Source organism: Grampus griseus (genome assembly GCF_964374135.1).
Source record: "Grampus griseus genome assembly, chromosome: 5".
Lineage (NCBI taxonomy): Eukaryota > Metazoa > Chordata > Mammalia > Artiodactyla > Delphinidae > Grampus > Grampus griseus.
Window position 1 is genome coordinate 34,082,248 of NC_138998.1, and position 24,172 is coordinate 34,106,419.

At 36.3% G+C, this 24,172-nt stretch overlaps 1 protein-coding gene across 3 annotated transcripts in view; it reads right to left on the minus strand.

Moving 5' to 3' along the window:
* DNAJC13 (DnaJ heat shock protein family (Hsp40) member C13) overlaps nt 1-24,172 on the minus strand; it is a 125,344-nt gene that overhangs the window by 34,674 nt on the left and 66,498 nt on the right. For all 3 annotated transcript variants that reach the window (XM_082655005.1, XM_082655003.1, XM_082655004.1), the window contains 15 exons: nt 23,508-23,710; nt 22,329-22,413; nt 19,530-19,684; nt 18,437-18,482; nt 16,385-16,539; nt 14,797-14,998; nt 12,576-12,691; nt 11,895-11,973; nt 10,351-10,486; nt 7,551-7,735; nt 7,044-7,118; nt 5,728-5,847; nt 3,734-3,913; nt 2,645-2,812; nt 537-650 (listed from right to left, as the gene is read on the minus strand). In XM_082655005.1, the coding sequence (XP_082511131.1) occupies nt 537-650; nt 2,645-2,812; nt 3,734-3,913; nt 5,728-5,847; nt 7,044-7,118; nt 7,551-7,735; nt 10,351-10,486; nt 11,895-11,973; nt 12,576-12,691; nt 14,797-14,998; nt 16,385-16,539; nt 18,437-18,482; nt 19,530-19,684; nt 22,329-22,413; nt 23,508-23,710 (2,019 nt within the window). The remainder of the gene's footprint in view (nt 1-536; nt 651-2,644; nt 2,813-3,733; nt 3,914-5,727; nt 5,848-7,043; nt 7,119-7,550; nt 7,736-10,350; nt 10,487-11,894; nt 11,974-12,575; nt 12,692-14,796; nt 14,999-16,384; nt 16,540-18,436; nt 18,483-19,529; nt 19,685-22,328; nt 22,414-23,507; nt 23,711-24,172) is intronic.

Here is a 24,172-nt window from a genome sequence, read left to right on the forward strand (position 1 = left end):
ACTAAATTTTGAATAATTCAGGACACCCAGTGATGGTTACTCTTTAATGAAGTCCAAACCCCAAAGCACAACTTCTTCTAAACAATCAAGACTCAACCTCTAATGTATGTGTTATCCAGGCCTTCTCCTTATCTCCCATTCTACTTACTGTCTTTTGTTTTTCTCATGGCTTAATAGTTTCTCCTCTAGAAGGTGGCAGGATAGGAGAAATTATTCAATTTTGATACCAGAAAGCAATTTTAATTTACTGGGGAAAAGAGGCTAAAGAGAACAATTAAAATAGAGCTTCTGGGCACAAAAACTGGTTAAAATAGAAGACAGCTATATGTAAATGGTAACTAAAAACATAACAAAAAATCCTAATGTATATTAAATATAATAAGAATGCTATTATTAAATGGGCCAAATATTAGGTAGCAAAACCTATAGGCTTGATCAACACCCAATAGAGAAATAATGGGTTTCTGTTTCGTCAATACTAAGTTATATTTCCAGAGATTCCATTAGAGTAAGTAATTTATAAAACAATAACATACTTTTTTAATCATGTTTTCTTGTTGGGATTCAAGAAATTCAAGTAGCTCTGCTCTTGTAGAATTGTTCCATATCAAATAGGGGTTCTCTGTGTTACTGTTAAGCATCTTCAAAATCTAGGAGAAAGAACATTACTGTTTTATAATATTTAGGAAATATATTGAAATTACCATTCATTAATATTGTCTATGACATGCCAAGCACCGTAATAGGTGCCTTAAGTATAACAGATCTCAGTAATTCTACCAAGTATGTTAATATTTTCCATTTTGCAGCTGAGAAAAATCAAGACTGAGAAAGATCAAATTATTTGCCCCAGGTCTCACAACCCTTAAGTGGTGAAACTGGGATTCAAATTTGAGTCTGTTTTGACTTCACATTCTTAACATTTGCTCTGCTTTGTGAAAATTACATATGATATCCTGTGTTAAAGCATTTTATAAACTCAGTAAATGTAAAAGCTTAAAAAGAATCATACCATACTGCCTTTACATACATATATTTGAAAACAAAATCTAAGTCTTTATGAAGCATACTCCTAGGAAGGGAAGTAAAATTTACGGGCAGAGACTCAGTTCCGGTTTTCTTGGCCAAACCTTGTAGTTCTGCAGACATAGCTTATGCCTGCTTAGCCATCCAGGGTGCTTTCCCTTTGTTTAGCTCTCCTCAATTTTAAGTGTACACATAGACATTTAACTCTCCTTTAAATGTTTTTTGTTGTTGTTTTTTGGCTGTGCCTTGTGGCTTGTGGGATATCAGTTCCCTGACTAGGGGCTGAACCCGGGCCCTCGGCAGTGAAAGAGCAGAGTCCTAACCATTGGGATACCAGGAATTCTCTAAATGTTTTAATAAGAACTTTTTACACTTTACATTTACAGAGCTCTGTGCTAGGAGGAAAGCAGTGGGTTATTACCTCCATCTTACAAAAAGACATCCAACCCTTGTTTTCAAAACATGAACTACCAGTTAAGTAAAATAACTGAAAAAATTTATCATGAAGAAAATTTTAAAACTCTGAGAAGTGGCAGTTTAAAATAAGTATTTTATTAAATCCAGATGGAGTCCAGGCCAAAATTTTGAAGTGTTACTTTTTTTTTTTCTTTCCTGTAGTAGTTAATCAACAACTTGTTAGTATTTCTGGAAAGAATGTTTTCAGTCAGCAAAATACTTCACACTGGTGAACACAAAGTCCGGAAAAAGAACCAAGATCAAGATTGGCATCTAAAGCACTTCTCTCTTACTCAGGGGATCTGAAAGGCAGTGTCTTGCACCAGAAAACAGACTCAATCAGATTAGATTAAAAAAACAAATAAGCTGTTTATAAATTCTAAAAATATTTTACATTTGGAACACTGAGGCCTTTTTTCTTCTAAAACTATTAGATGATTATCAGAGAAAATGAAATAAAATAGCCTACAATTCTACAATTCAGGGATAACTACAGTTAACATATTGATACAGATCCATCCATTCAATTTTTTAATACCAAAAATGGGATTTAATCTTTTCACTTAAAATACTTTAAACATCTTCTAATGTCTTCCCATATACCTTTACAATTTGAGGCTTCAAGATATTCTATTTAATGGATTTCTATAGGTCAATTCTCTAATGCTTAGATTGTTTCTCAATGATTCTCACAGAAGAGGTTGGGCGATCTGCCACGATCATACTTATTTTTGTCATGAATGCATATGTGTGTATATACTGACTTTTAGGATTTCCATGCTGAGTGTAAGCAAGTTATAGCTTATAACAAACAGCTAAAAATAGAATCTGGGTCTCCTGACTCCCAGTCCTCTGTCCATTCCAAGTTCACTCTCTTGTCCTGTTCCTTTCTGATTCAATATTATCAAGAATTATGGGGAGCTCTACAGCTGAGAAACATGAAGTTAATCTACCCTTACAGAGAGACTGGACTTGTAGAGCTGATATGATAACATCAGCATCAAGCCACAACAACAAACCAAATTTCTTAGTTGAGAGAACAAGCATGTGAACATTTTCAATTTTTAGGTTTCCGAGAGCAATCAACATTGTTATATTCCTCTACTATCTAAAGAATCTTGCAGTATTTATCAAAAACCCAGGCTACTTCTGAAGCACATACCTCAGTAGCACTAACTACAGCAAGTTTTCTAGCAACATAGGGGGTCAGCATGCCAGCTACACTTTTCCTTATGGTTGGATTTTCTGGTGTTGCTTGTTCTTCAGGCAGATACCCTCCAAGGCGACTCAGAGCACGGACACTCAGTTTGGCAAGACTGTTGGCTACTTCCTGTTATAAAAAAATTAAGACATTAAGACATTAAAATAGATCTGTTATCTTACACAGGCAACAGTACCTTTATGGAATCAAAACAGTATGGAACATATTAAGGAACAGAAAGCAAAAAAAAAGAAACAAAAAAGTCCCCAACACTGACATCAGAGCTTATTCTTTTATTTATATGAAAGACCATCAGAATCTATGTACTCATTTATACCTAATACGGTATGTTGTAGATAACTGGAACAAGCACATTGGGGGATAGGGTGGGGAATAGGGATGGGTAGGTAGATCTGATCGCTACAGGCACATATCACAATGAGTAATGAATGACAGTGAACAGGAAAGGACAGAAAAAAATATCTGTAAAAATCACCTAAGTTCTCAAGTGTTTAGGGGAGCTAGCCCCAACAGCACTGTTAGGATCTCCCTGATATACACAACCATAATTTTGCAAAAATAAAGGTGACTCTGAGTACTCAAGAAAAGATTAAGTTATGTGCAGAATATGCTATTGCAAATTCCCTTGCCTTGAATCCTTCCGGGATAAGTGGTTAAGATAAAAAGTTTTGGGGCTTAGGGCTTCCCTGGTGGCGCAGTGGTTGAGAGTCCGCCTGCCGATGCAGGGGACATGGGTTCGTGCTCTGGTCCGGGAAGATCCCACATGCCGCGAAGCGGCTGGGCCCGTGAGCCATGGCCGCTGAGCCTGCGCGTCCGGAGCCTGTGCTCCGCAACAGGAGAGGCCAGAACAGTGAGAGGGCCCGTGTACCATAACAACAACAACAACAAAAAAGTTTGGGGGCTTAAAGAGCAATAAACTTAATAATCTTGAAAAACAGTTTATGCCTTTGAGGCTTTGAGCTAGGGCTTTGCTTTGCATTAACCTACGGTATGGGTTCAAATTCAATGTTTAAGTAGTGTTAAGGTTACCTGCTGGTTTGTTTCTTCACTTTTCTGAATACCACTCTCTTCTAGTGTGTAGTCATAATTAAACAGATAACCAAGCAGATGCCACAAAATTCCAGCTTGCAATAGGTGTGTCTGTAGCCAGAAATCCACAGCAAAAGAGCTGACACATTCTACCCCAAGAGCTGCCACTCGTGGAATACTCTGAGAGTAAGAATAATGGAATTAATTACAGGATTAAAAAAAAAGCTCCCAAGAGAAACAGGCTGCCAATGTATGTCAAGCTAGCTAACTTATTGTGTGTTTACCTCCTCTTATATTTTCAATACCAGTTTATATCTGAATCCTATATCTTTTAAAGCCTAAAATTAAAAGTAACCCTGTGAAAAGACACAGAATTCCTATTTTTAGAAAATTAATTAATTTTTAAATTGAAGTATAGTTGATTGACAATATTGTGTTAGTTTCAGGTGTAGAGCATAGAGATTTGATTTTTTGCAGATTATATTCCATTATAGGTTATTACAAAATACTGCGTATAAATCCTTATGCTATACAGTAGATCCTTATTATCTGTTTTATGTATAGTAGTTTTATTTGTTAATCCCATACTCCTAATTTGTCCCTTCGCACCTCTCTCTCCCTTTTCTCTTTGGTAACCACAAGTTTATTTTCTATGTCTGAGTCTGTTTCTGTTTTGTATATACATTCATTTGTATTATGTTTTAGATTCCAAATATAAGTGATATACAGTGTTTGTCTTTCTCTGACTTATTATATTAAGCTAATATTTTCAAGGTCCATTCATGTTGCTGCAAATGGCAGCATTCTTTTTTATGGCTGAATAACATTCTGTTGCGTGTGTGTGTGTGTATACACATCTTAAGCCAATTGTCTGTTGATGGGCACCTGGGCTGTTTCCATATCTTGGCTATTGTAAATAGTGCTATGAACGTTGGGTACATGTATCTTTTCAAATTAGTGTTTTCATTTTTCCAGATATGTACCCGGGAGTGGAACTGCTGGATAATATGGTAGCTCTATTTTCAGTTTTTTTAAGGAACCTCCATGCTGTTTTCCATAGTGGCTGTACTGTACCAATTTACATTCCCATGAACAGTGTATGAGGGTTCTCTTTTTTCCACATCCTCTCCAGCATTTATTATTTGTAGACTTTTTGGTGATAGCCAGTCTCACTAATGTGAGGTGATAGCTCATTGTGGTTTTGATCTGTATCAGAATTACTATCTTTGAGGCTAGTTAGTGTCAAAGACTTGGGAATACAGTTTTCTTTGTTTCACTTCTTGTATTTTTAATTTTTAAAAATACTGATAAGGCATTAATAGCAACGCATGTGCTAGTGATCTTAAGTGTATCAATGATATCTTTAGTGCAGGTGTACAGATTTACTTCTTTATACCAGACTTTGCATTCTTATTAAACACTTCTAAGGACATCAAGTAAATATAGTTGAGGACATTATTTTCATCAGATTCCTTATTTCTAGATACCTTAGCCTGGGATCAGCACCCTAATCCTGTTCTATTCCAACACAACTGTCACTCTGCCCAGTTACCTGAGAAATCACTCTCCTTCCCAGCCACCTATCACATCACCCACAGACAACTTCCCCTGGCAGTACCAGACTGGGAGGAAACAGCAAGCTCTCAGATCCCTATAGCTTTTCCACCAGGCAATGACTCAACTCTTAAGTTTCAGGTTTTACGTGGTCCTTTACTTTCATTAGATTGATTTAATCTAGTCTTCTCTCTTGCTTCCCTGCCTCTGTTCAAATATTCACATGAGACCAACTTCCCTCTAGATATGTCACTCTAGTCTTACTCTTTGTGGGCCAGCCCAGGAACAAAAGCCACCATTTACAGCAAGGCTTTAGTGAAAAATGTAATTTACTTGAAAATAATTTTAGGAAAACAACTAGTTAATAAATTGGGGACTGGCTACTTGACAAGAAAACCCATTGCTGACTGAATCCAGAAAGTGGTAAAGATGACCTCTACCTTGCCAAAATAGAGCACCCGACAGAGATCCCTGATGATGCCAGGCATTTCTGTGATCTTCTCTCGGCATTCTTCAAACTGAGCGGCCACACTATAGCATTTGCTTATGTGTCCACACACCTGCAGACAACATAAGAGAGGAAAAAAAAAAGGTCACATGTGCATTCCTTATTTAAGACAGTGGAAATCAAATCAGCGGAGATTCGTGAATAATGCTTAATGGTATATATGACACTCCAAAATTAAACAGAACATTTCTATTGAATTATTAGTATTTCTGGTTAAGATTCCCTATAGATGCAGGGTTGGCAAACCATGGCCGCTAAGGCTAACAGGCCAAGTCAACCCTGTTCTTGTATGGCCAGAAAGCTAAGAATGGTTTTTACATTTTGAAAGAGTTGCAAAAGTCACAAATAAAAATATGCAACAGACTGTACATAACTTGAAAGCCTCAAATATTTACTCTCTGGCCCTTTATAAAAAGAAGTTTGCCAACCTCTGGAATAAAGTATTTTTGTCCAGAATTCTAATAATGTACTGTACTTAAAAATAAGGATGAAACTCAAAAGCCTGTACTCGATTGTTTTATATTCTAAATTTTGCTGGCATAAACAAAAGGCCACATAAAAAGATGCATCTACAGTGATCTTAATGAACTCCTGATGGATTTTCTATTAAAGAATTCAACAGAAAAAAAGCCAATGAAAACACTAGGGATGGGAGAGGGAGGTAGAGAAGGAAATTAAGGAAGGGGATAGAAAATAAGTGAAATAAAAATGGCAAAATGACAAATGTTTGAAACTGGGTAAAAAAAAATTAAGCCAACAGATTACGTATGATTTAGCACAGTGGTTCTTAAAGTGTGATACACAGACCAACAGCATCAGTATCACTTGGCAATTTTGTTAGAAAAGCATATTCTCACGCCCCACCCCACACATACTGAATCAGAAACTCTGTGGGCAGGGGACCTGGGAGGCAGAGCTCAGCAACCCAGGTTTTTTGTTTGTTTGTTTGTTTTTGCTGTACGTGGGCCTCTCACTGCTGTGGCCTCTCCCGCTGCGGAGCACAGGCTCTGGACGCGCAGGCTCAGCAGCCATGGCCCACGGGCCCAGCTGCTCCACGGCACGTGGGATCCTCCCGGACGGGGCACGAACCCGCGTCCCCTGCATCGGCAGGTGGACTTCCAACCACTGCGCCACCAGGGAAGCCCGCAACCCAGGTTTTAATGAGCCCTCCAAGTGATTCTTACAGATGTTAAAGTCTGAACTACTAGTCTAGCGTAACTTTCTTGGAACCATATGTTTTAGTCTTACCTGTACAGACATGTCACTTGGTTTACTAGAATGATTCAAGACAGCCACACAGCGACTAAATGCCTCTTGTAACACCTGCAGAAAAAGAAGACAGCCATCAACTCTCCATTTTGAGTTGGAGTCTGAAAAGCCTTTTCTGGTAGGGATAAAACATTAATAACCTTTTAATATCTGAAACTTGGCAAAGAAATATTTGCTCAATTAACATTTGTTAAATAAACAAGTAAACAAAGGACCCTGAAGTTTTTTTAAGCATCCCACTATGCTATTTTGCAAGTAATATTAAGCTCACCAATTTTGAATCCAATATTCTCCAATTCACGTTGTGAAATAAAGCTCCATTTATTTTAATTTTGGTATTATAATATACAGAATATTGTTATCTGTTGCAAAAAATTAAAGAAACTGTATCAACTGTATTTGTACTTGGTGAATTATTTATTGCTAAGAGACATACAGTTTGCCTAAACTAGCTTGAAGACAAGGACAAAGGTCATTCCATATTACCTCAATTCCATTCTCCCTTCTGAGCTCTTCAGCATTGAGGGCTGAGCAGTTAACAGTATGGAAAGCCAGCTCTGCAGCAGCAGGCAACAATGGTGATTCTTTTGAGAAAAGGAGGTCATCTGAAGTTTCCATTGTTATTGTCCTAATTAGCATGGGGTAGCCTGCATATTTATAAGGCTGTAAATCTGAAATAATCATGGTTCTAAGTTAATTTTGACACTACTTTCAATTATGTTGCCAAAAAAAAAGAGATTAAAATATGCAACATCTTAAATGTTTCCTAATTCTAGTTTATAAAAAGAAATTAAACCAAGTACAAATCCCTTGGATCTTTTCAACTAGCAAACTTGTTTGGTGGACTTTTCTAAAATGTTTCCACTAGAAAAAGAGTATTTTCTGGTAGATTAAAACTGAACTTTGTGTATAGTGGTTTTGATCCTTTGCAAAATATCTATGTTTTCTATGTTGTCCATGTGATCTTTATAACTTTTCACCTGATCACAGACAGCAAGACATAGCCAATGCACCAGAGACCCATACCTCTTTATAAAGAGATAGAAACATTTGATTTAAATGAGTGAATATTTTATATTCTGCTTTCTGAATAACAGGAGTACTTTCCTATTTTACCAGTTATCATAAAATAAATGTTTGAAAATACTGAATATAATTTGTTACTATGAATACAAAATAGAAAGTTAATTTATTAACTGTATTTGGCTAATTCCATATTTTGACAAGCAAATTTAAAAGTGAAATCTGAAATATACTGGTGCTCAATTCCTGTTCTTTTCATTCTTTTTTTTTAAACTAACCTATGAGGTGGAAATATGTAAATTAATTGGCTTTGACTTTATAAGTATCTCTGTCATCCCACTTGAAATCAGCATAAAGCTTTTTGCCTTTTGAAGATGACAAATAATCTGCTTTAAATTAACTCATTTCTAAGATGGCTTAAAAAAAAAAAGCCCCTTGGAACTGGTCCCAGTAGTCCTAACACATACATACATAAGAAGAAGAGTGAATTAATGTTAAGTTCTATCAGATCAGGACCCCCATCCCAACTTACTGAGTATAAACCCCCTTTGGGAAAAGTGGAAGACAGCCTGAAAAAACATTCTGACCTTGATAATATACCAATGATGAGCTACAACTGCACCTTGTGGCTAATATAGATTTACCAGCCATCAAAACACAACCAATGGTTTGAAAAAGACTTCTTTAAACTCATTCTGATTAGTGATAAATGCCATATAACTAAATGCTTTACAAATGTTTTCTGTTGCGTTCATATGCAAAAGTGAATCAATTAATCACTGTTCTCTAATGACCAAGCTGCTCAATCCCTACGCTGTCCCCTCCAATACTTAAACTGGAACCCTACTTGTCTTCAATTACCCAACACTCCTGCTTATCTCAGATCCCCACTGTCCTCTCTTTTCTCCCATCATCCTATAGAGCAAATGGGTCTCCCACTTTGTGTGTAAGACAAGTTTAGTTCCCAAGCCAATGGACACATGCCATATTGAACCCAACTCCCACCCTCAACAGAGTCTTAAAAATTCTCAACGTGCTCCTAGCTTTCTGGCTGCTACTAAATAGCCCTGAAAACATGCTGGAGATTTCCAATAACCTGTATCCTGAAATTGAAACAGAGCAGGACCCTATGGTCCTTGCCCTCCATGTCCTCCACCTGTGCAAAAACTTTAGCCAAAGAATAAGTTTAATCAGAGAAGTGAGGAAATACAGAAACAAAGGCAAACAGTCAAAGGAGACCAAATAATAGTTTAGTCATTAAGCAAAGTCAAGGACCTTTAGTTCCTCCTCAAAGGCTACAGATAATGTTCTGAGCCATATCCTGTGAGCTGTCTTATAGATACTGAAAACTCCTACCAGGTGGAAGAAGTTAACTACATGATGACCAGACTATAGCCATGACATAAGCTGCCACAATTCTGAGAAGGGGCCTCAAGGAAATGGGAACAAACTGACCCTGGAACTGAAGACTAACTGTACTTAAAGCAATCAAGATGACACTGGTCAGACCACCACATGACCAATTTTAAGATGACTGTCAGCTGACTGGACTGTTTCTGCATGTAGCCCCTTCCCTCAGCCTATAAAACCTCTTGCCCACTGGTTTGGGGTGGGGGGAATCAGCCTTTGAACAGGCAGCTGCCCTTCCTCCACCCCACCCCCTTGATTACTGGCATCCAAAATAAAGCAAACTTTCCTTTCCACCAACCTTGCCTCTTTATTGGCTTTTGAATGGTGAGCAGCTGGATCCCACTTTTGGTTACAAAATCACACCTATTTTATCTATAAATTTTTCAAACTGTCCCACAGGATCAGAGGGTTTCGAAAGCTACCACAGGAAATGAGGTGTGAAGGGATATATAGGATCATTTGAAAAGTTTCTGTTGCTTTTTAAAAACCAGAACACTCTTGGTGTTTTCAGCCTTTAGAGGTTTATGGATAGGTACAGTCTTATAAAAGACATTTAATGATCCTTAAATGCCAGGTCCATTTTATATCTCAGTTAATATGTTTACTGCTAAATGGCTAAAGACAAAAACTAACCAAGTACCTCCAGAGAACAGAAATGTACTTTAGGACGGAACAATGAAATCTGGTTGGAAATGTAAACTATTCTAACTACAGAAAACTACTCTTTTACTATATCTAAAATGCAATTCTAAGAGTCTTTTGCAATAATAATTAGAAATAGGCTGCAGAAACAAGAAGCATGGTAGAATTAGCTGGAGGGTAAATCAAAATTTGAGAATAACACATGCCTTACCTTCTTTATGACGGTTGAAGAGGATGCTCTGTGTTTTCAGAATTAAAATTATATTCTCTGGATCTGGTCCATCTGTTATTTTTGCTGATTTGGTACATAAAAATTCATAGGCTTTATTTACCTTTTCAAACATATCCTGTATGTAACCAAAGACAATTAACTTTTGTTAACATCTCGAATTACAACTTAGAACACAGATGATTTGTATTTTGCCAGTAAATTCTTTGTTTACTATTTTGTTTTGTTTTTTACATAAAGGGATTCATTCCAACTGTAATATAGGTGGTATACTTTTAAGGTGAAACAATTTTTTTTTCCAAATACTTATTCAATGATCTCAGTACCATTTACTGAAAATTATTCTTCAGTAGCTTATACCATATATGTCATATTAAACTCATACACACCAGAGATAGTTTCTGAGTTGTTACAAAAATAGTTATGATAAGAACTACTGTTTTTTGAGCACTATGGCAGGCACTGTGCTAAATGCTTTACATACATTATCTCACTTAATCCTCAAAACAGCCTTGTGAGGTGTGTACCCTTATTAACCTCACCTTAAAGATGTTAGCTTGCCTAAAGTCACAAAGCCCATTGCTCACAGAGCTAAGACACACACCCAGGTCTGACTCTATCTGTGCTCTTAAACTACTATACTATAATGTTCCTTATCTATATGTTGATCCTTGTGCCAGTATAATACTATTTTACTATTGCAGTTTTATAGAGTATTTTAATATCTGGTAGTTTAAGTTTAGCAACTTAATTCTAATTTCAAAATTTCTTCCTATATTGATTGTTTTCTTTCCCAGATGAATTTGAATTGCTTTAGATTTCTCAAAAAATGTCCCAGGCTTTTGATTAAAAATGCCTTAAACATATAAAAGTGACATTTTTTCAATGCTGTCTTCCTATTCAGGAATACTGCCTGTCTCTAATAAAAAACACTAGCCCTGAATCAGTGGAAATTACTCCAAGTTTCTAGCAACAAACTATGAGTACTGTTTTTATTGGTCCTTGTCTGATTTTATCTTTTATGAATCTCCATTGGCGCTGTAGTAGGAAGCTGGAAAAGACAAGATCAGGGAATGCTGGCAGCAGATGACTTTAAGTCTGAAGCAAATTTTCTACTTTTTCATTAAGAGTGATATGAAGTTGGATGTCATTAGAAAAAAATAAATTACCCAAAGCAATCTGGGTGGCAATGGCATCACTACAAATGAATTAAGTTCACCCATATCCTAATTTTCAGTTATTCATGTGACTGCCCATTAGAGTTAATTCTCAAACCGACATGGGTAAGGAAAGAGAATAAAACCCAAAAGTTACTAGTCACAGTGTAGTCCTTTTGATAAAATGAGAGAAGATCATTTACGCTGAAAACTTGGGCACGTGGGTCAGAGGTTAATTAAACATATACTGGACATATATTATGAGGCAGACACTGGCGCATAAGATGAGCGTATCTTTCCTCTGCCTGAAATAGTAATAAAGCAAAAGCAAGTCAACCCCAAAGCCCTAATTCCAAAGGCAGTACATACCCTCCCTTCTGGATTCTTATCAGGGTGGTACTTCTGTGCAAGTCTGAAGTAAGCTTTTCTAATCTTGCTCTCATCATGCCTACAAAATAGGAAAACTGTTTCATGAATTAAGTAAGGTGCAAGAAAATACTTACACAATCATCTATAATCATCTAAAAGTGCTTAAGTAAGGTGCAAGAAAGTACTTACACAATCATCTAAAATGATATTTTAAGAATCTTACTTTTACTGTATATGATCATATAGTAGATATCAAATTAAACCCAGTAAGATTTAAGTAAGATGATTCCTATGTGTTATCTTTACACATAAAAGATAAAACCTAAACATTCCCTATGCAAGGTTACCATATTCACTTCAAATTACAAAACCATATTTAGGTTTTGAAGAACTAAGAATTTTAAACTAACTTTTCAAATTGTCACTTCAAACTATAATTCTAAGTTATTTTAACTATCAGCCTTGTCAAAAATGAACAAATTCAGTCTATACTTAAAATGTCTTTTAAACTTTTTCTCTAACATATCTATTCTACTATAAAACTTCACTGATGATAAATTAAATCTGCATTCTTTCCTATACGTTTGTCATTTACGATCCTAGACACACTGTTGTCAAATCTCTTCCTCATGTATAACACAAACTGCAAGAAGGAGGAAGATGATACTGAAAATGACTCACGGTCCCTGTCCTTGAGGGAGATTAAGCACTTCATAAGCATCATCTATTGACATTGTGGGTGGCTTCTTTTCTACTTCCTTCTTCCAGGCATCAAGGGTATCTTTTAGAAGCTTAACCTTAAAGACAGAGAATTAAAATTTATATCTATTAAAGTAAAACTATTTCAGAATATAATTTTTAAATTACAGAATTGTTGTGCTGCATTTATTTCAACTGACATTTCTAGGCTAACCAATTAACAGCTTTCTAAAATACAAATAACCAAAATCACCTTCTAGCACTGTTAAATGGTCAGATAGCAAGGTATTTGTTATGGGGCTATATTTTTTTAAAGTAATATTTTATTATTTATTTATTAATTTTAATTTTTTTTTTTTAATTTATTTTTGGCCGTGTCAGGTCTTAGTTGCTGCACACAGGATCTTCGTTGAGGCATGCGGGATCCTTTGCTGCAGCACGCAGGCTTCTCTCTAGTTGTGGTGTGCGGGTTTCTCGCTTCTCTAGTTGTGACAGGCGGCTCCAGAGGACATGGGCTCCGTAGTTGTGGTGCGCGGGTTCCAGAGCACGTGAGCTCTACTTGAGGCGCGAGAGCTCAGTAGTTGTGGTGCGCGGGCTTAGTTGCCCCGTGGCATGTGGGACCTTAGTTCCCTGACCAGAGATTGAACTCGCGTCCCCTGCATTGTAAGGCAGATTCTTTTACCGCTGGACCACCAGGGAAGTCCCTAAAGTGATATTTTAATTCTCTGCCAATTTTTGTCTCTACTTTTTTTTTTTTTTTTTTCAGTACACGGGCCTCTCACTGTTGTGGCCTCTCCCGTTGCAGAGCACAGGCTCCGGACGCGCAGGCTCAGCAGCCGTGGCTCACGGGCCCAGCTGCTCCGCGGCATGTGGGATCTTCCCGGACCGGGGCACAAACCCGTGTCCCCTGCATCGGCAGATGGACTCTCAACCACTGCGCCACCAGGGAAGCCCTGTCTCTACTTTTAACTGTTAAAGAAATGTTCAGAAAGTACGGAAAACTTTGGAATTAGCATTCACTGTAGTAAGAGAGGAAGCAGTATATGATCGCATGCTTCTCAAGGTGATCTAACATAATTACTGGTATACTGGTATTCAAACAAACATAAGGGATAGTGAACACAAGGGAGTTTGGGTAGGGGTGAGAAGAAGAGGGCTAATATTTGCTGCATGCCTATGTGCCAAGAAGGTATGTGCTTTACAGACTGCAGATTTAATTCTTATATAAAATTTCAGTAATACATGAAAACATTGAGGTTCTGAGAGACAGCTGCATACTTCCCAGTTAATAAGTGATGGAGCTGGATTCAAACCTAGGTCTGACTAAAAAGCCCACACTTTTTCTGCTATCTCATGTTGAATCCGGAACAAGCAGCAGTGTCTACCTGCCTTCATTTGGTCATTGCACTGTAAAGAGGCAGTGCCTGGTGGTACAAATGGCAATTGTTCTTAAGTCTTCTGATGGTAAGGGTAATGGTAAAACCTCTGCTATAGTAACAGACCAACAGGGGCACCCAGGCCTACTTTATTCCAGGCTTTCACTAGGTATCCAGGGGCTCAAGTTGGACGGGTCCCAAGGGCACTGCGACAGCAGATACTACTATACAAATGTGCAAGTCACACTTACTGCCTCCAGTGTGTGCCAGGAATATGCTGTGTTTTTTTATATGAATTCTCACTTAATCTTACCAACCACCACATGAAACAGTTGCTATTGGTAGTAGTAGTACTATTATCATAACTGAGGCTTAGAGAAGTCAAGCGGTACACTGAATGTACATACAGAGCCATTAATGGCCAAACTGAAACTCAACCCCAGACTGCCTAACTCCAGCATCTGTGAGCTTAATGAATCTCCTATAAAGATGAGCTTCCACCAAGCTATTATAGTATATAATTGTATTATATACATGAAATTGAGTTTGTTTTGTTTTTGTCACAAAAGATCAAGATTGTAAAGTCCTTTTATGCTCCCTGAAAAAACTCTTTCAGTTTGGGATTTACCCAAATGTACTGAACTACACTCAGAATTACACAGTGCTTAAGTAAGGAGGAATATTTAAGAAAGAATTACACAGTGCTTAAGTAAGGAGGAATATTTAAGAAAGCTATTATCCTTCTTATCACAGAAAGAAGAAATACCCAGAAGTGATTAGAGGTTTTTTTATGGTTTAAGAAGGCAAAAATTAATCTGCTGACTTACCGGGTCTTTAATTGGCCAATCTGGAAACCGGAATGTATCACAAAGTTGTTTGAGGTAATAAATATTACAAAATAGTTCATTTTCTAGCTGTGGGTAGTTGATAACTGGGATGGGACAATATTGATAAAGTGCTCTTGTGTTACTCTGAAGACGAGGTGTGAAATCAGCAAGATGGGCAGCAATCTTCTCTATCATAAGGCGCCTACAATTAGAAAAGTCTCCAAGCATTATGAAGGCATTATTTTATTCTATTTTAAAGAAAAGGTTAAGACAGGTAATCATTCAAGGTAATTAAATGGATCTTCTTCAGAATAACTTAGTTATTGGCCTAAAATGAGAGCTTATAAGAATGTTACTCAGAGTATTCTAAACTTACTATGTAAAAACACTCCATGGATATAAACTTATTTGTAATATGATCTATAAAGAAGACCATAGAGAAAAAGGCTGACAATATCAGTCCTTCTTATTGAAAATGCAGTCATTAGGAAGTCAAATGGTATGGAATCTGCATGCATGAGGGCACAGCCACAGAATCAAGTTAGCTATCACCCCAAAGAAGCTCACTGCCTGGTCTTTATTTTAGTTAATGTAGCACAACCTGGGATCTGGCCCTCAGCTAAGCAGAAAATTGATTTGCTCAGTATACAGAGAGCTACATCTTTTAGATGAGAGACTCATACTAACCAATCTCCGGAGAAAAATATTATACAGAATAACTGTAATAAACGTATTCATGTTCCTATACATTTGTTCCCAATGAAAAATATGAATATTTTCAATATGAAATTTCAATTTTCAAATTGAAAATTTTCAATTTTCTATATGAATATTCATACAGAATATATTCAAATTGATGGCTAGCATATGCCAAGCCTGTAGGTCAACCTATCAGAGAAGCCAAATGATGACGAGCAGGTGGCATTGTGAGTATGAGTCAGCCAAAGAAGAGTGAGTAACTGACTCAGAAGATCAACTGCCATCCAGCTAAGAAGACCAAGGGGTTCTCCAGACAGCCAGACTTGACACTGGAACCATTAACTGCCGAGTCTTTCCTGGACAGTGCCTGCCTGGACACTGACATCTGCTTCTGGGCCTCTCCTTTTTCTTGGTGGAAACAGGCTTTTCCTATGGCATTCTCCTGCTAACCTCCAGATTATGGTCAATATGTGCTGGCTAGGGAGCCCTCATTCTAAAATGATTGTGGGTATCTCTAGACTGATCCATTCCATGTGGGCATAGTTTTTAATTAGTGGGGTACAGTTCTATTTCCAAATACCCAGAAGGAGTGTCTTGATTTTATTCCTATATATCCCTTACATAGATATTAATTCATTGTCTAAAAGCACCAGTGGTAATAGGCTCCACCCTTATATAAAGCTCTATTAAGGTAACAGTAATTTTGTCAAATCATCTTAGAACAGAAAAAAGCTCAGGGCCTTGTCAACAGCAGTCACCTGATTTGGCACCAATGACTACTGTAGCTTTAGATTATGTAACTAGTGAAAGGAAATCTTTTCACAGAAGTCAAACCAGATGGGAAGAGGCAAAGATTCTGTGTATAAAATACAATCAGCTGGCTATTTACCTCATTTCACTGCTCCAGATTGCTTCTGGAGTATCAAATTCTCCTAGAAAAATCTCAGCAAACTTTTCAGCCTCGTAATTTTCTAAGTAACAAACCATTGCTTCTGGTAGAATGTGCCCAAGTATACTTCTCTGAAAAATATCTTGTCCTTTCGTCTTAAAAAAAAAAAAAAAAAAAAGTAATCAGAAACACTAAAGTTATCTTTCAGTTTTCTAATAAATGAATTGGGGTTAGAGAACATTTTAAGAAAGGAGAATAACTGGAACATACTGCTTTTATGCTTTTGAAATTTAGATGGAAAAATGGCAAAATGAGAAGTGCAAGGTGTCTGGTATAAACTGGCTTGGCATGAACTCCAAGGTGGAACTACCCGCTCTAACCCTGCAGTAGCCTTAACCTCCTCATCGGTCAGGTGTTGCCAACATTATTTAGCACAATTAGCCTTTGACCATGTATAACAGTAATGAACAACACAAGGAAGACTCTGCAAAGATGTTACATCGTTGGCTGTAGTTCCCACCTGCACCTGCTTCTGTTTTCAAAAATAAGTCCAGAAAAATTGAGATCTTAAAGAGCCTATCCTCATGAAATGTGGCTAGAATTTAGATGGAGTATTTCTATACAAAGTAATTATAATTAACTGTACTAAGAACTCCATATTCTCTGACTGGCCAAATGAAGTCAGGGTAATGTTCATATTTATCATGCTAAAATTTTAAACTCGTTTCTTTACCTGATGGAAAAAATTCCTAAAGACTATAAATACTTTTCTTATTTCCTTCTAGGCAAACTGAGGATGTTTTATTCTTCTAGGATCTGACAGAGAGACAGGGGGGAAAAAATCCAGACATGGTTTTACCACTTAGTGCAAAGACAAATTAGATGATGAATATTTTCAGGTTTTTTACTAATAAAAGCCATAAACTGACTATCTGTTAAACTTTGGGGTGAAGAATTGGTTCTTCTTTAGAATACTATTATTTCATAATTCCTACATCTAGAGTTCTGCTATAAACAAATATTGTTTGGCTGTAATTCAAAATATTGTTAGGGAAAATGATGTATATAGTTTCTCATATTATAAAATTTGAAGAAAAAGATTACATATGCATAACTTCACAGAAAAAAAGGAAAAAAAAGAATGATTAAAAGTGCCTAATGTTACATTAAGGTGGTAACAATAGGGGCAAATTTTTTAAAAACTTTATATTCTCATTTTCTATTTGCATAAAGCTATGGAAATCATACTTCCATGGGTATCACTTTAGTATTATTAGACTGTAGACAGATAACTTTCTAGGGCTTTACTGGCCTCTCTATAAAACATGCAGTTTTGGTCTTGTGTCTGTTGTCAGACTGGTGTAACATTCCTTGGTTAGTCTCTTAAACAGTGGTCTAGTTTTGGTTTATTCTGCTCTCAATAAAATATGAAAATCAATGTTCCATGAAAAGCCTAACAAAATTTCAAACACAATTCAGTTATGTGTTTACAATAAATATCTCTGTAAAATGCAGGTATAAAGCTACATTTTGTCAGAGCTACCTGGATAAGTCTTATCTTTTTTTTGGATTCCTACTTTTCCTCCCCAGTAAAATGGCAATAATACTTGAGAGCACCTGAAGAATTAAGTAGCTTCAAAAAAGAAACTTAGCACTTCTAACATGTTGGGATATGAACAAAAAGAAGGTGGAAGTCTTACTGAATCTGAGCTGACTATATGAGACTCAGGTATATACTGAATTATTTATGAACATTACTAATGTAAATTTTACACTAAGGGAACAAATTATATTCATAGCAATGCCAGGTTATAATTCATATCTACAATTTAATTATTAATTCTAATAGGCAACATTTATTTTCATTTTAAAAATATTAGCGTAAACTTTCTATGTGCAAGGTACCACAAGGAATGCAAAAAATAAAACAATACCTGCCCTCAAGTGCTTATAAGGAAAGGAAGGAAGGAAAATTCACAGCTAAGTAAACTTTAGTGCCCAGACAGCTTCCCCAGTATTAAGTCACGTATTCAGAGGATTAATTTGCCTTACCTCCTCTGACTTGAAAGCCTGTTTGGTATGTGTGTACTTCAAAAATCTAGGAAAAAGAAAATTACTTATCAGGTATAGGAACTGATTTAGATTTAGTAACCTCAGTTTTCTAAGACCAGATTTTTTTTAAGAATAGTTGATTTATAATGTTGTGCCAGTCTCTGCTGTACAGCAAAGTGACTCATACACATATAGACATTCTTTTTTTTAATATTCTTTTCCATTATGTTTTATCAAAGGATATTGAATATAGTGCCCTGTGCTATACAGTATGACCTTGTTGTTTAAGACCACATCTTTTATATGTAAATAAGAGCCACAAAAGGCAACTTGTAAATCCATATTCCCAAACAGTTTAATTTCTAATTAAGGCAAGAACTTAAATGAATTAGAAAAAAATTTAAATTATGGTCATATTACAGTTATGTATTAATATTAAAAAATTACTCAATTTTAAGAAAAAAGCAAAATGTAAAACTGTATATAATATGAATATAGTTAAATCTGTATGATTAAAATACTAGATGATACAATTCTTATGTTAGATGTGGTAAAATGGTGTAATTCTGAATAATTTTTCCCCTATTCTTTTTTTTTTAATTTATTTATTTTTGGCTGCGTTGGGTCTTTGTTGCTGCGTGTGGGCTTTCTCTAGCTGTGGTGAGCAGGGGCTACTCTTTGTTGCGGTGCGCAGGTTTCTCATTGCAGTGGCTTCTCTTGTTGCAGAGCACGGGCTCTAGGCACACAGCTTCAGTAGTTGTGGCACGTGGGCTCACTAGTTGTAGCTCGTGGGCTCTACAGTGCAAGCTCAGTAGTTGTGGTGCACGGGCTTAGTTGCACTGTGGCATGTGGGATCTTCCCAGACCAGGGCTCGAACCCGTGTACCCTGCATTGGCAGGCAGATTCTTAACCACTGCGCCACCAGGTAAGTCCTCCCCTATTCTTCTAACTTTCAAATTTTCAGACACATATAAACAGCTCTTATAAAGAAAAATTTAATAAATACAATGATATGCTCACAAAAAACTAATTTAATAAATCTGTCCATGTACAATTCAAGTAATTTCAAATAGATTATCACTAGAGTTCTTACCGAGCAACAGGAAGCACATTGGAACCTGTATACATCATGATAAAGAAAAATACTCCACTAAGATAAAGTCGAGGTAACTGTGGGTTATCTTGCATAATACGATATAACAAAACTGCAACCTTCTCAACAAGGATAGGGTCAAAGGTCAGCAGTAGCTAAAAAAAACGAAATAAAATGTCTGGTTATTGGGTTGTAAAAAACTTGCAACATCACCATTCATCTTAGGTTTATGCATTTCATGTGCTGGGGTTACAGTTTCTCATAAGTAGTGTAACAAAATAAAAATCAGACTCAGTATGCTTGTCTACCAGGTTCTAAACAGATTTGAAAAATATTTTATAGCATTTAATGCAGAGATAGTAAAATATTAATAAAGAATTGATCAAAACTTATTCATAAAAAGTGCAAACATGCCTGAAGCTGCTTTGTCATGATTATAGATAAAATTATTTCCTGTGCAGGAATCTTCCTGAATGGATTTCTCTGTTAATGACAAAAGAAGAAAAAAAAAGTAGCTACCCTTTGGGTTAGTTTCAGGTCAGTTGATTTGAAAGGAAGCATCCTCTGAAGACTATCTGAGAACTCAAAAGAGCTGAGCAGAGAACAGCTTTCAGTGAAACAGCACTAAAAAACAGATCTACAAGTGCAGGTACAAGGCAAGAGGGTAACCAAATACCAGTAGTGCCACTACCAGAAAGTACCAAGATATGTGGTTTACAGAAATCTGAGCTAGCAATACTGAAGGAACTATCTGGGATCACTGGAATGAATCTGGGCTAATAAAAAAAAAGCATACAGTATTGCTATGACTAAACACCTGATAAGATAAAACTTATTAAATTTCTTTAATAAAAGTGGCATTTCAATTTCCTATAAACACTTACTTCTGAAGAATTCCCAATTTGGAGTCAAATGCTACCAGTAAAAAATTACAATAACAAGAATAAGTACTAGCTCAGATTAGGGGTCAAAGTTCTAGATTCAGTGTATGAGACTGAATAGCCATATGTCTTCTAAGTAAGTAATTTAAATTTCTCTGTTTTTGGTGTCTTACCTATTCAACGAAGTATTTAGATTATACATAGTAAAACAGTACTATGATATACTTTACAAAAGAAAAACTGAGATATAATAACACAGGATTTTCCCTAGTGTTAATGGTGTTTGTGTTTAAGATTCGATATCACTCTAACAAAAATACAGGAATTAACAGGCAACAACCTAGAATATTTGAAATTGTGACTATATCAGAAAACCTAGGACATTCATTCACTGTATCTTAGACGACTTCAAAAATTCTGAAGCTGTATCAGATGGTAAAACTGGTGATTGCTCTTACAGTCAAATGATGTACAGAAATCTGTACCAAGAAATGTAGATAGATAATGTTCCTAAAAACCGCTACAACTGCCTAACTGTGCTTAGCAAGAATAAGGCCTCCCAGAATATAGAAAATTAAGTGAAAACAAAAATAGCTTCTAAGAAATGTTTTTTTGAACTCAGTATAAAAAAATATGGGAGGCATATACTGTTAAAAGCAGCTAGGTTTATCACTAAATTTCTTCAATCTTCCTACTTGTTCAGTTACTATTAAAAATTTTTGTTAATTAAAATAGATCTTCCCCCCAAAGTTTCATGTTACACTGACCACACCTCTTAAAATCTGTTTTTCAGTCAATCCTCCCTGGCCTGAAATTCAACCTTGCTTCTTTCCTTTCAGTTTCATAAGTCTTGGGAAAATGTTTGGGAGAGACAGATTTTCTAGGCATGGTCCTTTCTCTACAGGAGAGAGGCCGGGATAGAGAACAAATCCCTCTCCTTGTACCACTTCACATATGCAGCTGCAGACACACACAGGCCAGGGTGGTAGTGGCTTTCAATTAAGGCTCTGAAAAGAAATGCCCACAACAGAAAAGCGCACAAATGTTGAAATGCTGGTATGCTTAAATAACAGAAGTTGGGGAAAATTCTTTTAAAAGTTGTTAAGGTACTGTCATATTCAGAAGCCTTTTTCATTACCAGTGACTTTCACTATTGGTGAATGTAAAAATATACTGAGTAACTCTCCTCTCCCTTTTCACACCAATGTACAACTGAGAGATACAAATGGCACAAGTTACTGACATATTTTAAAGCCACACCATGTGTGGTTAATATAAAAAAATTAGATTTGACAGAATAATCTATAGACAGGAGAGAAACAGTGACCTGACATCTCTGCGACCTGACTTAGGGCTCATCTGGAGTTTAAGTAGCTTAATTCCCAAAGAGCAGAATAACAATAAGAAAGAAAGAAAAGATACTTAGTATATCCTACATAATTTCAACTCAATGCTTTGGATTAGTTGTTATCCATGATAACATATAACTAAGACTCAAATACTCTGAGGCAAGCTGACAAGACTGCTGTAACTATTTCTTAAGATATAACCCACCATGCCCACATCTGTGGGATGCTGGTGTGCTTCCCAGTACCCCTAACAACACCAACATGCACCACAAACTGTCACCTTTCAGTTATTACAATGTTGTGATTTTAAGAACAGATAATAAATAAAACCTTATGAGAATAATTCTGGAGCATGGAAGCTTCCCATGTCTAGGCTCTTGGATACACAACCTTCCACAATATATTCAGAATATCAACTCAATTAGGAGTAAGTGAGGTAAGTATAATTCAGGCCTTTTGAAAATGGAACATACTACAATAAGACAAAGACTGGGGCTCACAATAAACTTAAATAAGGGAAAATGATTCTTAAAATATTGTTCCTAGTTTATAACATAAAAGTAACTTACCTGAATAATATGGGGAAGGCAAGCATTGTCTGACAGCAGCCTTTTCACTCTAGGTAAAGGTCGAATGATGGCATTATCTTGATCCCTAGAAAAACATTTTTTTATGGTCAACATTTAATATATTTATTAAGATTTGTATGTTCAGAGCATATGACATTCTACTAGGCATGAAGCATGTTACCTTACATTTTTGTTAATGAAGACTAAGCTCTCATACAGCTGGGAACATGATTAGGTATTTTGGTTTAAATCTATTTGGCTGCTTAATATGACTTCATTTCCTTCCAAAAGATTTCCTTGAAAAACAGTACCCTAGAACAGCCAGAGACTCTTATTTATTATTTAAACTTGGTGTTTTCCAACACACTGTCAGTGGATATTCCCCCCAAAGGGCATATCAAACTTTTTCAATAAATGTAAACCTTAATTTAACTACTCTCAGTATTTTCCAAGTGTAGCCTCAATTTTAGTGCTACATTACTTCTAAATACTAATTGTATGTTTTTAAGCCTGATCTGAATTTTAAAGAGAACTGGAACTATAAAAGCCTCGAATGCTATAAAATTAACAATTACTCATTAAATTCCATCACAAAGTATCTTTACTATAGTAATAAAACAAGATGATATATATGCAAATTTTGACTGAAAAGTTTGAAAAATTGAAAAGTTCCATGCAAGGGTTATAATTAAGACTATCACTGGATAACAAAGTCTCACCTTCACTAGTCAAGCGGGGCAAGATGTGGGCCTAGACTCATGTTCTTAAACCAGGAGAGGCTAACCTGACAGATCAGGAGCAGTCACTAGGCACTCACCACTGGTCTATGAATCACAGAGTGTTCATTTCAAAACTTTCATACCTGATTCAATGAATATGACAATTGTTACTGTTGCTAGAGAGCTGCTAGTAAGCCTCAATTTTGTAACATTATTTGAAGTTTCCCAGAGAAAGTTGCTTTTTAGCTTACTTTATCAATAAAATTTGCAAATTATTTTCTTATATCTTGCTTCAAAAAGCTCCAAAATCCAAAGCAGCATTCCCCCAAAGCCACAAATAGAAAACCTTTGCTCTAAGTCACTAGAACAATCCCATGCCTTAGCAAGCACCCATACAAATGGGGAGAACAAGATGTTTTAGAGTCCTTGTTAACCATGGAAATGTTCAATTACATTTTACCTGCTTGGAAAATATCCACACATTGTGATCAACATGTTCAATATAAGGGTAGCAAGGTCAGTTTCATTTAGTACAGCCTGTCCACTGGCTAACAGACACCACTTAAGCTGGGGTATTGCCTGAAGTGGTCGCCATCCATCCATGCCTTGAGCCCAGCACCTGGTTTTTGCATTTAACATTCCTTTGGTCCACAATTCTTGCATCTAAATGAATGGAAGGCATCATTATTACAAGCAGACCAAACAAAATGAAAATGTTTGCTAATGTTTTCTATTTTACAGAAAATATAAACTGAACTATGAAATACACATACAAATTCACTATTAGAAAGCAAAAGACTTCTGTTGACAGGCCTTCAGGAACTCAAATTTGGCTGCTAATATCAGAAAATAACCATTTAGTTGGCCAAACTGCAGAGCATAAGGAACACTGGAAAGAATAAACACCATAGGCAGAGTATAAAGCAACCAAATTATATATAAGTGGAAGGCTGGTCTTCTATAAAACTATCTTTGACTAAATTCCGACTGAGCCTGGGAAGCCAAGAATTGGAAGCCAAGTTGGCAGGACCAAACATCACCAGATGTTAATTAAGATGGAAATTGCCCTTGGAGTGTATAGGCAATTTTCAATGAATTTAAGACTGTATATTAAAACTTACCTGT